Here is a 12,084-nt window from a genome sequence, read left to right as displayed (position 1 = left end):
TTAGAGGGGACCCCTATGAAACCTTCAATGATAGATGTGAAAGAACCAACACACTGAACATGCATGTCCAAAATATATCCAAAGGACAAAATTTCTAACCGGAAGCATTTACCCCCCTCCCCCACCCACATGGAGGAGTGCAAGTTCCCCCTTCCTCTGAAATTATATTTATGCCAATTTCGTGGTTGTACAAACAAAGATGAAAAAGCTTTTAGTGGACACTTAGGAATCACTTTGTGTGTGATTTCCTGTGGACAACAGAGATGTTCTTTAGTTCCTCAGTGTCTTGTGATTTAGGCATGTGACACTCAAGCAATTTGATCTCAAAGCTGATAAGTTTATCATTTACACTTTGTGTGGTACCCTTTGATTTATCTTATTTACATTTTGTTTTAAAAGCATATTAATACTACATTTATTAATGTATTTTATTACTGACATATGATTACCAGGAAAGTCCGAATGGGTAGGAGCCCATTTTCAGTGGAAGTTCAGGGGAAAAAAGCTCCCAAGTATTAAAAATATTTTAATAACAATAATTTTAAGGTGTTTAAAAAAACAACTACAGTTTAAATCATACAAAATTAGACATAATATGAGAACATTGGTTAAGAATAGATACAAGTTATATGATAACGATTTAATAGTTTGAGAAATGTTAGCCAACTTATAGAGAAATTAATATGTTTATTATTGTGAGCTATTCAATGGTTCACACTTCATTGTCTTATCACTCATGTAGATACTGAATGTACAAGGCTGTTCCATGAAGTGTTTGGCTTAGCTGGTTTAATACTGAATTGTTGTCTGGAGTACATCTCCTTGGACATCTTCTCAAGATCTTTGATCAGAAACTTTAATGATATTTTGCCAGAGTTAATTGCTAAATATTCACTGTCTCATTCTCCATTCTGATGTTATCTTCCTCCCAATAACTGCACCTGTCTTGTCCACAGTGCTGCTTGTCATACTGACAAATCTACCTCAGGTAACCGGAACTGATCACACCTGTATCTGTCTCTCACTGGTTTCACTTGCTAGTTAGTTGCAGATAGCCCACCCCTTTGACACCTGTGCCAGACAGAATTATTACAATCAAATTCTGTTGCTCTCTGCTTTTCCCATTGAAAGATAGCTGTCATACCCAAGGTCATGTCTTAAGATTTCACAGCCTTTGTGCCATTTGTTTGCAGCCTTCACCCTCATGATGATTGTACGGTGCCATTCATAATGAGAAATTAATATGCTTCGACAGTCTAATAATATTACAGTAGGTTTGCATGGATCTCAAAGGTATTTTGTTGTCTTTTCTGGCCTTCAGAAAATTAAGATTTTCCTAAAAATAAAACTGATGTTATTTTGTGAAGTTTGACATATGTTGTGAACTACATGGGATTCCTTTCAGCAAAATATAGAGGATTGTCTCCCTAATCATAACCAATTTATGTCTTCAAGTCATAGATACCAAGAAATTTCACCTTGAGGTGGTGAATCTTGGCATCCATGTTGAGAACACATAAGAAAGAGTTATGATTGGTTAGACATGACCGTAATTCTTAGTAGTTCATGGAGATTTTTCATATCCATGTACTACCAATTATGGAGAAAACATGTAAACCTTTAAAAGCCAGTAAAAGACACTAGTACAGTCAGGTAGCAGACAGAAAATGTATCCAGCTAAAGAGCAAATTACTTTAAAAGCTGAAAGAAATTTTCTTCTGTCACACTTTGTTTTATAAATGTTATAAATGTAGCAGAGTGAAGTTCTAACAGCTTTTTCAGCCAATGAGCTCCCTTTTTCATCTCCAGCACTACACCCAATCTTAACTGATATCAGAAAAGTGCTTAACAAACTTGCTTTTCCTTGTATAAGATCATAGTCACATCACTGCAAGCACTGCACAAATGTTTTGCAGGACATTGTGAACTTTGGATGATTCACTTTTTAACTGCACCCCCCCCTCCCCATCATCACCTTGAGCTTAGGCTAACTTGGCTAATTCAACTTTGGTGCTCTGTTTTCATCTCATGTCCCAGAGATGTATTGTAGATAAACTGGCTATCCAGGAACTATCACATAAGTGTGTTTAGCAGCATATTCAGGATGTGTTTTTGCTTTGTACCAAAACCTGTATTGGAGTAAATGGGTAAATGAAAAATGAATATGTACTGTGCCCAAACAGTACCATTATCTGAATGCTCCCACACTTGTGTGAGCTATGGTTTCTGCAAAAATGTGCTGCATGTCAATAAAAAATTGACTGTTGGTTCCTTTCTTTTCTAGATCTAGTCTCTGACATGTAACAGTTACTTCTGTTGCAGGAGTACTCGTAAACTCCATACAAGGAAGAGCAGCTGATGGTGCCTTTCACGGCATGGTCCCCTTTTTCCTTCATTGATCTTCCATCTTTAAAATAAGTCCCACTTCTTATCACCACTTTTTTTGCCATTTGTTCCCAAAGTTATACATGCATGACAATGGTGACTGCAAAACATTTGTATGCAGGTATCCTGGTGACAATTAACATCTACATATGTACATGAGTGGCACAGACTTGTTATCAGTATCAGCTGCGTTTTATGCAGTTAAGGGATCTGGCTGATTAATTTAAGTCTTTGTACAGACTGAACAGTTGAAGTTTGAACCTGTGGGCCATCAGTGTCTATCAAAATAAATTAATCTAAAAACAATTGCACATGTGCGTCAGTGCTGAGGGCAAAAAGGAAGAAAATTGAAGGCACCATAAATAAATCTATGCACCCTTACTTCAAAACTAATTTAGAATAATAAAGAAAATGTATTTTGTTACAGTGACACTTTGTTCTATGACTGTTATAATATAATTTTACAGATAAATTTGATTGTCCTAGCAAAAAATGTAATCAATGAGATCACAGTTCAGAGCTGGTTAAATAGTTTTCATTCCAGTGTCCAATATTCAGAGAACTGCTGATTCAGTTTTATATGCAGCTATTTTTGTGATGCTTCTGTGTATGAATGTGCTATAATTCAACACATCAGTGTGCATTATAATTAAGCAGTAGACTATGGCAGAGTCACCTTTAATTCATATTAACTTGTGAGGTCATCAGGGCTATGCCTGCAATACCAGCATTGAGATTTCCTCACAGTAAGTAGAAATATAAATTCCTATGACCCTGCTCTGCTTTCTGGTATATGTATTTAACAGTTGTTTTACCATTTGAAAAGAATGTATCTGTGTAATAGAAGTGTGCAATGTAATCTGTACTCCTCTTCTGTTTTTGCTGCTGTGAGTCACTGGATATGGTTTACCAAGGCATTGCTGGTATGTTCATGGATTGCACTCGCAGTGCATTTTCTGTGTATACTTTTTACCTTCTTCAAGCATAGCATTAAGAGATTTCAAGCTAAGGCTGCTTAACCAAACTAAACAGTAGACAATTAAATTGTTTGTTCAAACAATAATAATTGCTAAGTATTGGTTGGTTGTTTATTGTTTTCTGAACAAGGTATTTCATTTTCTTGATATTTTTGTTACATTTTCATTTTTGGTATAACACTGAGATGCAGAATTTAAGGACATTTTTCAAACATGCAGAACACTTGTGTTTTGCAAAAAAAAAATAAAAATACTAGACATAGGCAGTTCTTAAAAGATTTAGTATAACTTTTTTTGTTGGGGAAGCTATAACAATGGTGGATGTAATTTCTGATATTACAGTAGCTATGCTGATGTGTGTTTCACTGTGGTCACCGAGTCCATTGGTTTGCAATATAATTTTTTAACACCTGACTAGAGTTTAGACGGTAAAACTTGCTTATTATATAGTTCAGTTTATGTTACAATTATTGATGTATGTTATAATTTATTGTATTAATGATGGGTTATAAATCGTTTGTGATTTTTACAGGTGGTACAGCTCGAGGAGCTCCTTGCTGTGAGGCACTCTGTATTTGTGGTGGGAAATGCAGGTACCGGCAAGTCCCAGGTATTAAAGTCCCTCTATAAAACCTATCAGAACATGAAGCGCCGGCCAGTGTGGGCAGATCTCAACCCCAAAGCCGTGACTAATGACGAGCTGTTTGGTATCATCAATCCAGCAACCAGAGAATGGAAAGATGGTAATGTTTGATTTTGCATAGTTACAGTATTCGGCCTAGTTCTGACAAAACCAGACTTAAATTATTCTGGAGTGTGTTGCATTGGATGGGTTGGTGACTGCAGTGATCCTCTGTTAATATGAATTCTGTACCTCCTAAATATATATATTTTTATCTCCTGCAGTAGATGCATGTGGTACAAGGAAGTGATGAGTGGAATTAAACATAACTTTTGCTATAGTCTTGATTGCCTTAGACTTTTTATTTCTCTTCATGTGTGTTTATGTTAGTGTTTCTTTTTTAACATTTCACTCTTAAAAAGATGAACAGATAACTAAAATTCATGCACTATCATGTGATTCAGAGTAGGGGAAGGCGCTCCATCTGTGTTGATGTCTGATTATTTTAATCCCGTATTATAAAACACAGCTAAGTAATCTCATTCTGGTAGGCACAGGCAGAGCTAGAGTTTTCAGAAGAATTAAAGCAGTATTCTCAGCCACATTTAATAAACGGTCATTTTTCAAGCTTGGCTAAATAATAGTAATGGCATTACTGTAGGTCCATGGATGTGGGCCTCACAACAATAGTGAACAATAATAAGATAACCTGTAGAATGAAGCACAACTGTAACTCTATGATGGCAGTTTATTTAGCCAAGTGCTAGTTGTGTGAATCATTCTACATAGGCAAAATAGAAAGAAGGCTTAAGGATAGAGTCTACGAACATGTATATAGTATCAGTAGACAAAAAATGGAAAATGCTTTGGCAAAGCATATCTTTAGGAATCCTGAACATACATTTAAATTTCAAGTTATAGAGCAGGTGGCACAGAATCATAGGGGAGGCCCCCATCCAGTTAGAACTCAAAAGACTAGAACTTATTTGGCAAATTCGATTGAATGGCTACAGCCACCTAGGACTCAATGGTATGTGTTCCCTAATGTGTATTTTGAAATTGAAAAATCTAATGAGATAGTTTTGGGGACTTTTCCCCTAAATATACTTTTACATTAAGTTTTATACTCATACTCACTGTTTCTATTAAATTGTTGGACAGAAGTTTAACATATTTTTGTTTTAACTAGTATAATTGTGGATTTTAGAAATATTAACATGGTCATTTTAAATATATGCTGTTATTTCTTAAATAGATGTGACTAGCACTTTAAATGTTTAGCTGGGATGTCATGTGACTTACCGAGATGGTTATTTAAACTGTTTCTTGTGAATGAAGTACTTGTATATGATGAAGTTCGACTATTTGGTGTGGATGAAAAGCACTTTATAATAAATTAATTTGCTGTTCCAGGCGTGGTGCCTTATTCTTTGGGATTTTGCAGTTTGTTTTCTTGTGTTTTGTTGGAATAATATTGCCATTATTTATTAAGTATAATTCACCACCTTTTGTTCAAAAGGCACTAGTGTTAAGAGGGATTAAGAGGGACAAAGCTAAAATTTGAGTCAAAATCAGGGACGTCCCTGAAAATCAGGAATCTCACAGGCATTGTATATCAGATCAGATTTTTATTCACATTCGGAAATAATTTCAGTCAATTAAAAAAAAAAATCCTTGTTTTCCCGCCTCTCCTCGACTAGTTTAGACCAGTTTATAGGCTTTAGGCTTTGCTGTATTCTGGGCTGTGGTGTAGTTCCTGTGTTGTCCATTACCTTACTTGGATAGAAGGAAGTTTCTTTGCTCACCAGTGGGAGTGGGGAGCCTTGAGCAGCCTATCTGTCCCTGAAGGAGTGACCTCAGCACAAGAGCTGTAGTAATTCGTTGTTTTGGACCATTTCTAGCTATTTTGAAGTTCCCTGTTTAAAATCTGCCTTTGAGCATTTTTTTCTGGCTATACTACTCAGAGACCGCTCCATGTGGTCCTGCAGAATGGTCCTAGCTACAGACAACTGAGAAAAGCGACTATTTTCCTGATTTAAGTATTTTTCTGTTTTTTTTTTACTTGAAATACCTTCTCTTGCTTATTTTGAACAAGCTTAAACTGTTTTTTTAACTGTTTGCATTATATAATATCTGCACTTAAAATTATACTTGGTCGAAAATTGGTTGAAAGTTTGTTGTTTGTTTGTTTAACTGTTGAGGCTGCCCACTAAAGTGTGCTAGCCTGTGTAACTGATTTAGTACTGTTTTCTGTATTTCTGTGTGCTTTCTATCTGAAAAACAAAAAAAACAAAAAAATGATCCTTGTTTTCCCGCCTCTCCTCGACTAGTTTAGACCAGTTTACCGGCTTTGCTGTATTCTGGGCTGTGGTGTAGTTCCTGTGTTGTCCATTACCTTACTTGGATAGAAGGAAGTTTCTTTGCTCACCAGTGGGAGTGGGGAGCCTTGAGCAGCCTATCTGTCCCTGAAGGAGTGACCTCAGCACAAGAGCGGTGGTAATTGGTTGTTTTGGACCATTTCTAGCTATTTTGAAGTTCCCTGTTTAAAATCCGCCTCTGAGCATTTTATTCTGGCTATACTACTCAGAGACAGCTCCACGTGGTCCTGCAGAGTGGTCCTAGCTACAGAGAACAGAGAAAAGCGACTACTATCCTGATTTAAGTATTTTTTCTGTTTCTGTACTTGAAATACCTTCTCTTGCTTATTTTGAACAAGCTTAAACGTTTTTTTTTAACTGTTTGCTGCATTATATAATATCTGCACTTAAAATTATACTTGGTCGAAAATTGGTCGAAAGTTTGTTGTTTGTTTGTTTAACTGTTGAGGCTGCCCACTAAAGTGTGCTAGCCTGTGTAACTGATTTAGTACTGTTTTCTGTATTTCTGTGTGCTTTCTATCTGAAAAACAAAAAAAAAACAAAAAAATAATCCTTGTTTTCCCTCCTCTCCTCGACTAGTTTAGACCAGTTTACAGGCTTTGCTGTATTCTGGGCTGTGGTGTAGTTCCTGTGTTGTCCATTACCTTACTTGGACAGAAGGAAGTTTCTTTGCTCACCAGTGGGAGTGGGGAGCCTTGAGCAGCCTATCTGTCCCTGAAGCAGTGACCTCAGCACAAGAGCTGTAGTAATTGGTTGTTTTGGACCATTTCTAGCTATTTTGAAGTTCCCTGTTTAAAATCCACATTTGCGCGGCTTTACGTGATTGTGCGCATAGCTCAGCGCCGGTTACACAGGGTTAAACTTTTTGTGGCTCCGCCAAGTCTGCTCTTCAAATTTTCCCTTAGAAAGCTCTACTCTTAGAATAACCAGTCTACTCGTTATATTATAGCCTAGCACTTGTTCTCAAAACTTCTCTTCTAAGTAAGCACTCTCAAACTAAAGTAGCACTACATCCACCTACCACCCCTGTGAATACGCACTTCCCTTAAAGGCACAGCACTCTCGTATAATATTCTAGCATGTTGAGTGGTAGATTACTAGCATCTTCTCCTGTTCAGATGGTCAATCTGGGAATCTTGAGACAATGCTACAATTGTCTCATGTACACAGACAACCCTCTCCTCCTCCCAACAAACACAAATACATGTGAGAGATGCAACTATATAGCCAAACTGGAGGCTGAACTCTCTCAACTCAGGACTGGCAAGACCAGACAGGAGGAGAAGGTAACCACACATACAACAAACCCAGTCACACATAGACCTACCCCAACTGCAAATCAAACACATAATAACACAAAGACGTACTCGGAGGCTCTAATAAAAAACTTACCAAAACAACAGAGGCTCCCAAAGCAGACACCCAAAAATCCACCACCTCAAAACATAACACATGCAACACATACTTCAATAAATCGGTGTGTCAATCAGTCACAGCCCTTAAGGCCAAACACTATGCCTGATACACTAGTGATAGGTGACTCTATAGTCAGACACACTGACGTCCCACTTACCAGGCTGAACAAGGAGAGGGTAATGGTAAGCTGCCTATCGGGGGCTAGGATCCGCCATATAACACACACACTCAGGTCACTCAAAAGCACGTACAAATATGACACCATCATTGTCCATGCCGGCGTGAATGACCTGAGACATACCTCCCTGGACTACATGAAAAGAGACATAGAGGAGCTCTCTGATTATGTAGCCCAGGCTGGTATGACCCTGACCCTGAGCAGCATCTTGCCCTCACCAAGAATGATGCCACAATACAAAGGCAAGATGATCAGCTTTAATAATTGGCTCAATTACTGGTGTCATTCTAGGGGGATCCAATGTCTGTCTGCTTGGGATGACATGCTGGACAAGCCACGCTGCTTTGCGAGGGACGGCTTGCACCTGTCACCACTGGGCTTCCGGATATTGGCTAAGGCTCTTGCCACCCCCATAGTGCCTTTTTTAGGCAAGGCTCAAAAGACGAACCCACCTCCTTAGAAAACAAAAATGGAAGAAAATTAAGGGTAATGCTGCTCAACGCCAGAAGTCTAAATCTCAAGATGCAGGCTCTTGAAGCACTCCTCAGTATGGAGAACATTGATGTCTGCGCAGTAACTGAAACCTGGTTCAAGGCTCCTGAGAACACCCCAGCACTACCAGGCTTTACCTCGTATCATGCTTTTCGGCCCCAAAACCTGGGCTGAACCACAAAGGGAGGGGCAGTGTCCATATTCATCAAGGACACCCATACCACCAGGTTAGTGGCAACACATGAATCATCAGAGACCATCCAGGTGCAACTAACCATAGGCAAAACTGCTATACAACTGGTTGCATGTTACAGACCACCCTCCCAATCTCAAGAACCCCATTCAGCCTTCCTGAAGACATTGGAAGATATGAATGTCTCACCAATACCATCATATTGGGAGACTTCAACTACCCTAACATAGACTGGGTGCACTATTCTAGCCCTAACACTCTAGCCCAAAGGTTCCTGGAATTCATAAACTCAAATGCAATGGAACAGCTAGTCACCTCTCCCACAAGGGGAGATAATATACTAGACCTGATCATCACAAACATGGGGACAAAATGCTCCACACCGGAAGTATTCCCCTCACTAGTGAGATCTGACCACAAACTAATCACCCTAGATATACATATTCCACCTCCACCCCCAGCACAAAAGACTACAGTGAAAAACTTCTCAAAAGCCGACTTTACACTTCTTAAGACTGAGATGGTATCATTTAAGCCCACTGGGCCAATGGAAAGCACATCCTACAATGCTGAATCCTTCACAAATGCTTTTTACGGACATCTCCAAGAATGCATGGATCGTGCAATCCCAAATAAAACCAAGACCCTCTCCACCAAGGGAAAGTGTCCTGTCTGGTGGACCCCAGCCATAAACAAATTGTATAACAAAGGAAGGAAGCTACTGCAAGACAGAGCAAAATCCCGTAAAGGGAAGGCATCTCTGATCAGCACTAGTAGAAAGCTACGTTCTCTCATAAAAACATCCAAGGCCAACTTTGAGAGAAAAATCAGCAAGGACACTAAAGATAACCACAAGGCATTCTTCAGTTATGTTAGAAACCTGGGCAGAAACCCTCAGATATGCTCAGAGTTAGTACACAATGACAAAAAATTCACCGAACCCACAGATATTGACAACATTCTGGCAGACAGGTTCAGTGCAAATTTCTCCCCTCCCTCACCCCCAAAAGAAGAAATACTTATTGCAGCTGAATGTAACCTCCCTGTCATCTCAGATGTCCAGGTGAGAGCCGCCCTCAGCAAAGCAAAGAACACAGCATCAATGGGACCTGATGGTTTCCCCGGTTGCGTGATACGTGAACTCCAAGAGGAGCTAAACCCGCATATAAAAATTCTATTTAACCTTAGCCTTACTACAGGATATGTACCTGAACACTGGCATACAGCAACAGTGGTCCCACTCCACAAAGGAGGCTCCGCTACAGACCCTGGGAACTACCGCCCCATAAGCTTAACCAGCCTGGTCTGCAAAGCTATGGAAAGAATCATTATGGAACTCATAAACAGCGACATTGGGGACCTACAGACACTTGATCCCACCCAGTTCGGCTTTGTAAAGGGCAGATCCTGCCTTTTGAACCTGGTTGACTTTTTCGAAACAGTCACTAGAGCCATTGATGAGGGCAAAGTAGTCCATACAGCCTACCTGGACTTGGCTAAAGCCTTCGACACAATACCCCACTCAGGCATCATAGACAAGCTCAACAGTTTAAATGTAAATCCATATGTTACAAGATGGGTTGCAAACTGGCTAAAGAACAGAACCCATAAAGTCAAAATTGCGGGAGCCATGTCAGACTCAAAGCCAGTCACAAGTGGTGTCCCACAAGGCTCTGTCCTGGGACCCGTCTTGTTCGGCATTTACTTCTCAGATGTGAAAGCAAACATGGGAGGGTTGTGGCTGACAAAGTTCGCAGATGACTGCAAGCTAGGCGCCATAGTCGATACACCAGCTGACACATACATCCTACAGAAAGGCCTCATTGAAACGGACAACTGGTGCTGGAATCATGGCCTTAAACTGAATGCCAAGAAATGTATAGTCATCCCCTTTGGGAAAAACAAAGTACCCACAAATTATCACATAGACAGTAACCCACTGAGTATTGAAAAAGTAATCAGAGACCTGGGGACCCAAGTCGATAGTGACCTCTCATTTGATACCCACGTTGCCAAAGTGGTTAGAAAGACTTTCTACCTTGCCCACCTTATCATGAAGGGGTTCACATCCAGATCAAAGGAGGTCATTGTACCCCTATACTCCTCCCTTATCAGGCCCATGATTGAGTACAATGCCCCATTTGGTATGTACCTCACCCGGCACGTACAACAGCTGGAGAGACCCCAGAAGTACCTCACCAAGAGGATCAAGGGTTTCCATCATATGTCATATGCTGCCAGGCTAAAGAAATTTCAGCTCTATTGAGTAGCATACCACCTGCTCAGAGGTGATCTGTGCCTGACGTACAAGGCCATGTCCAACCAGGAATTGATGGACATGCTCCACCTCAAAAAATCCAAATCCATTAGAACCACGAGAGCTAAAGATTTAAACCTCAGCACAAATATGAATAGGACATGCTGGAGGGACAGATTCAGAACTCAGAGGCTTCCCATACTCTGGAACAGAATCCCAGTTCATGTTAGGCAGAGCCCCTCACTGACTTTCTTCAAGAGAAATCTTGACGAGTGGATGGGAGATCGTAGGTTTGCCCCGGGGGTCATCCCTGTGTCACTACTAGACAGAGGCACAGTAAACTAATTTTAATAAGTAAGGGGGTCTTCAATGTGTCACTACTAGACAAAGGCACAGTATTCTAAATCTATTCTGTACACTCTAGTACCACTACATGGGGTGGCGAAAGCCACATCACTAGGGCTAGGCTTATAAATGCCCCAGGGCAGATAGCCTAGTACTAAACTATGAAACTTTAATATCATGATCAGCTCTTGAACTGCTCATGGATCTGGTTGGTGTTGTCAGTGGCCTTCAAAAGCTAGATTATTTAATAGCATCATCCCTATTGAACTTCTGGGATTCTTTTTGGGACACTTCTGGCTGCTTTTGTACTGGTAAAGATGCAAAACAAGTATCCTCCTCATGTAATTCTACTTTAAAAAAAGCCTATGTAACATCTTTTTACTACTGTGCTGTCCCAGATTGTGCGTTACTCTCTGAACTAGGTATTGTTGACTTAAAAAAGATGTCTTCTGTTTCTTCTGTAAAATTAACCTTTGTCTTGTTGAACAACATAAGGTCTCAGTGCAGCTGCTCGGTCTATCACTACAACATCATACTGCTGAGCAACATTCTGAATTCTCTGTCTCTTATCTGCAGTTCTGAATGTCTTCTGGAGTGTCTTGCAATGATTGTCAAGACTTAAGATTGCAGACTACTATTTCTCCAAAACCTAGTTGCACACAGGACAACTAGTTTGCAGTGACGAGTACTGTCCCCATATTTTTAAACTGGATACTCCTGACATTGATTGATATTCTCACTCCAACTATGTCTAATCAGTAAAAAAGGGTCTGTTGCCATGGATATGAACTTTCCCACTGTCTCTGTTACCAGATTGGCAGATATGGGCATCCTCAGGCAA

The 12,084-nt window shown here is 39.9% G+C and overlaps 1 protein-coding gene across 1 annotated transcript in view; it reads left to right on the top strand.

The window, feature by feature from the left end:
• DNAH9 (dynein axonemal heavy chain 9) overlaps positions 1-12,084 on the top strand; it is a 3,419,770-nt gene that overhangs the window by 1,713,047 nt on the left and 1,694,639 nt on the right. The window contains exon 32 of the mRNA XM_044069722.1: positions 3,895-4,105. Coding sequence (XP_043925657.1) covers positions 3,895-4,105 — 211 coding nt within the window. The remainder of the gene's footprint in view (positions 1-3,894; positions 4,106-12,084) is intronic.

This window comes from Protopterus annectens, chromosome 4.part0 (genome assembly GCF_019279795.1).
Source record: "Protopterus annectens isolate FY-2018-M chromosome 4.part0, PAN1.0, whole genome shotgun sequence".
Classification (NCBI taxonomy): domain Eukaryota; kingdom Metazoa; phylum Chordata; order Ceratodontiformes; family Protopteridae; genus Protopterus; species Protopterus annectens.
This window is presented reverse-complemented; position numbering and strand designations above follow the sequence as displayed.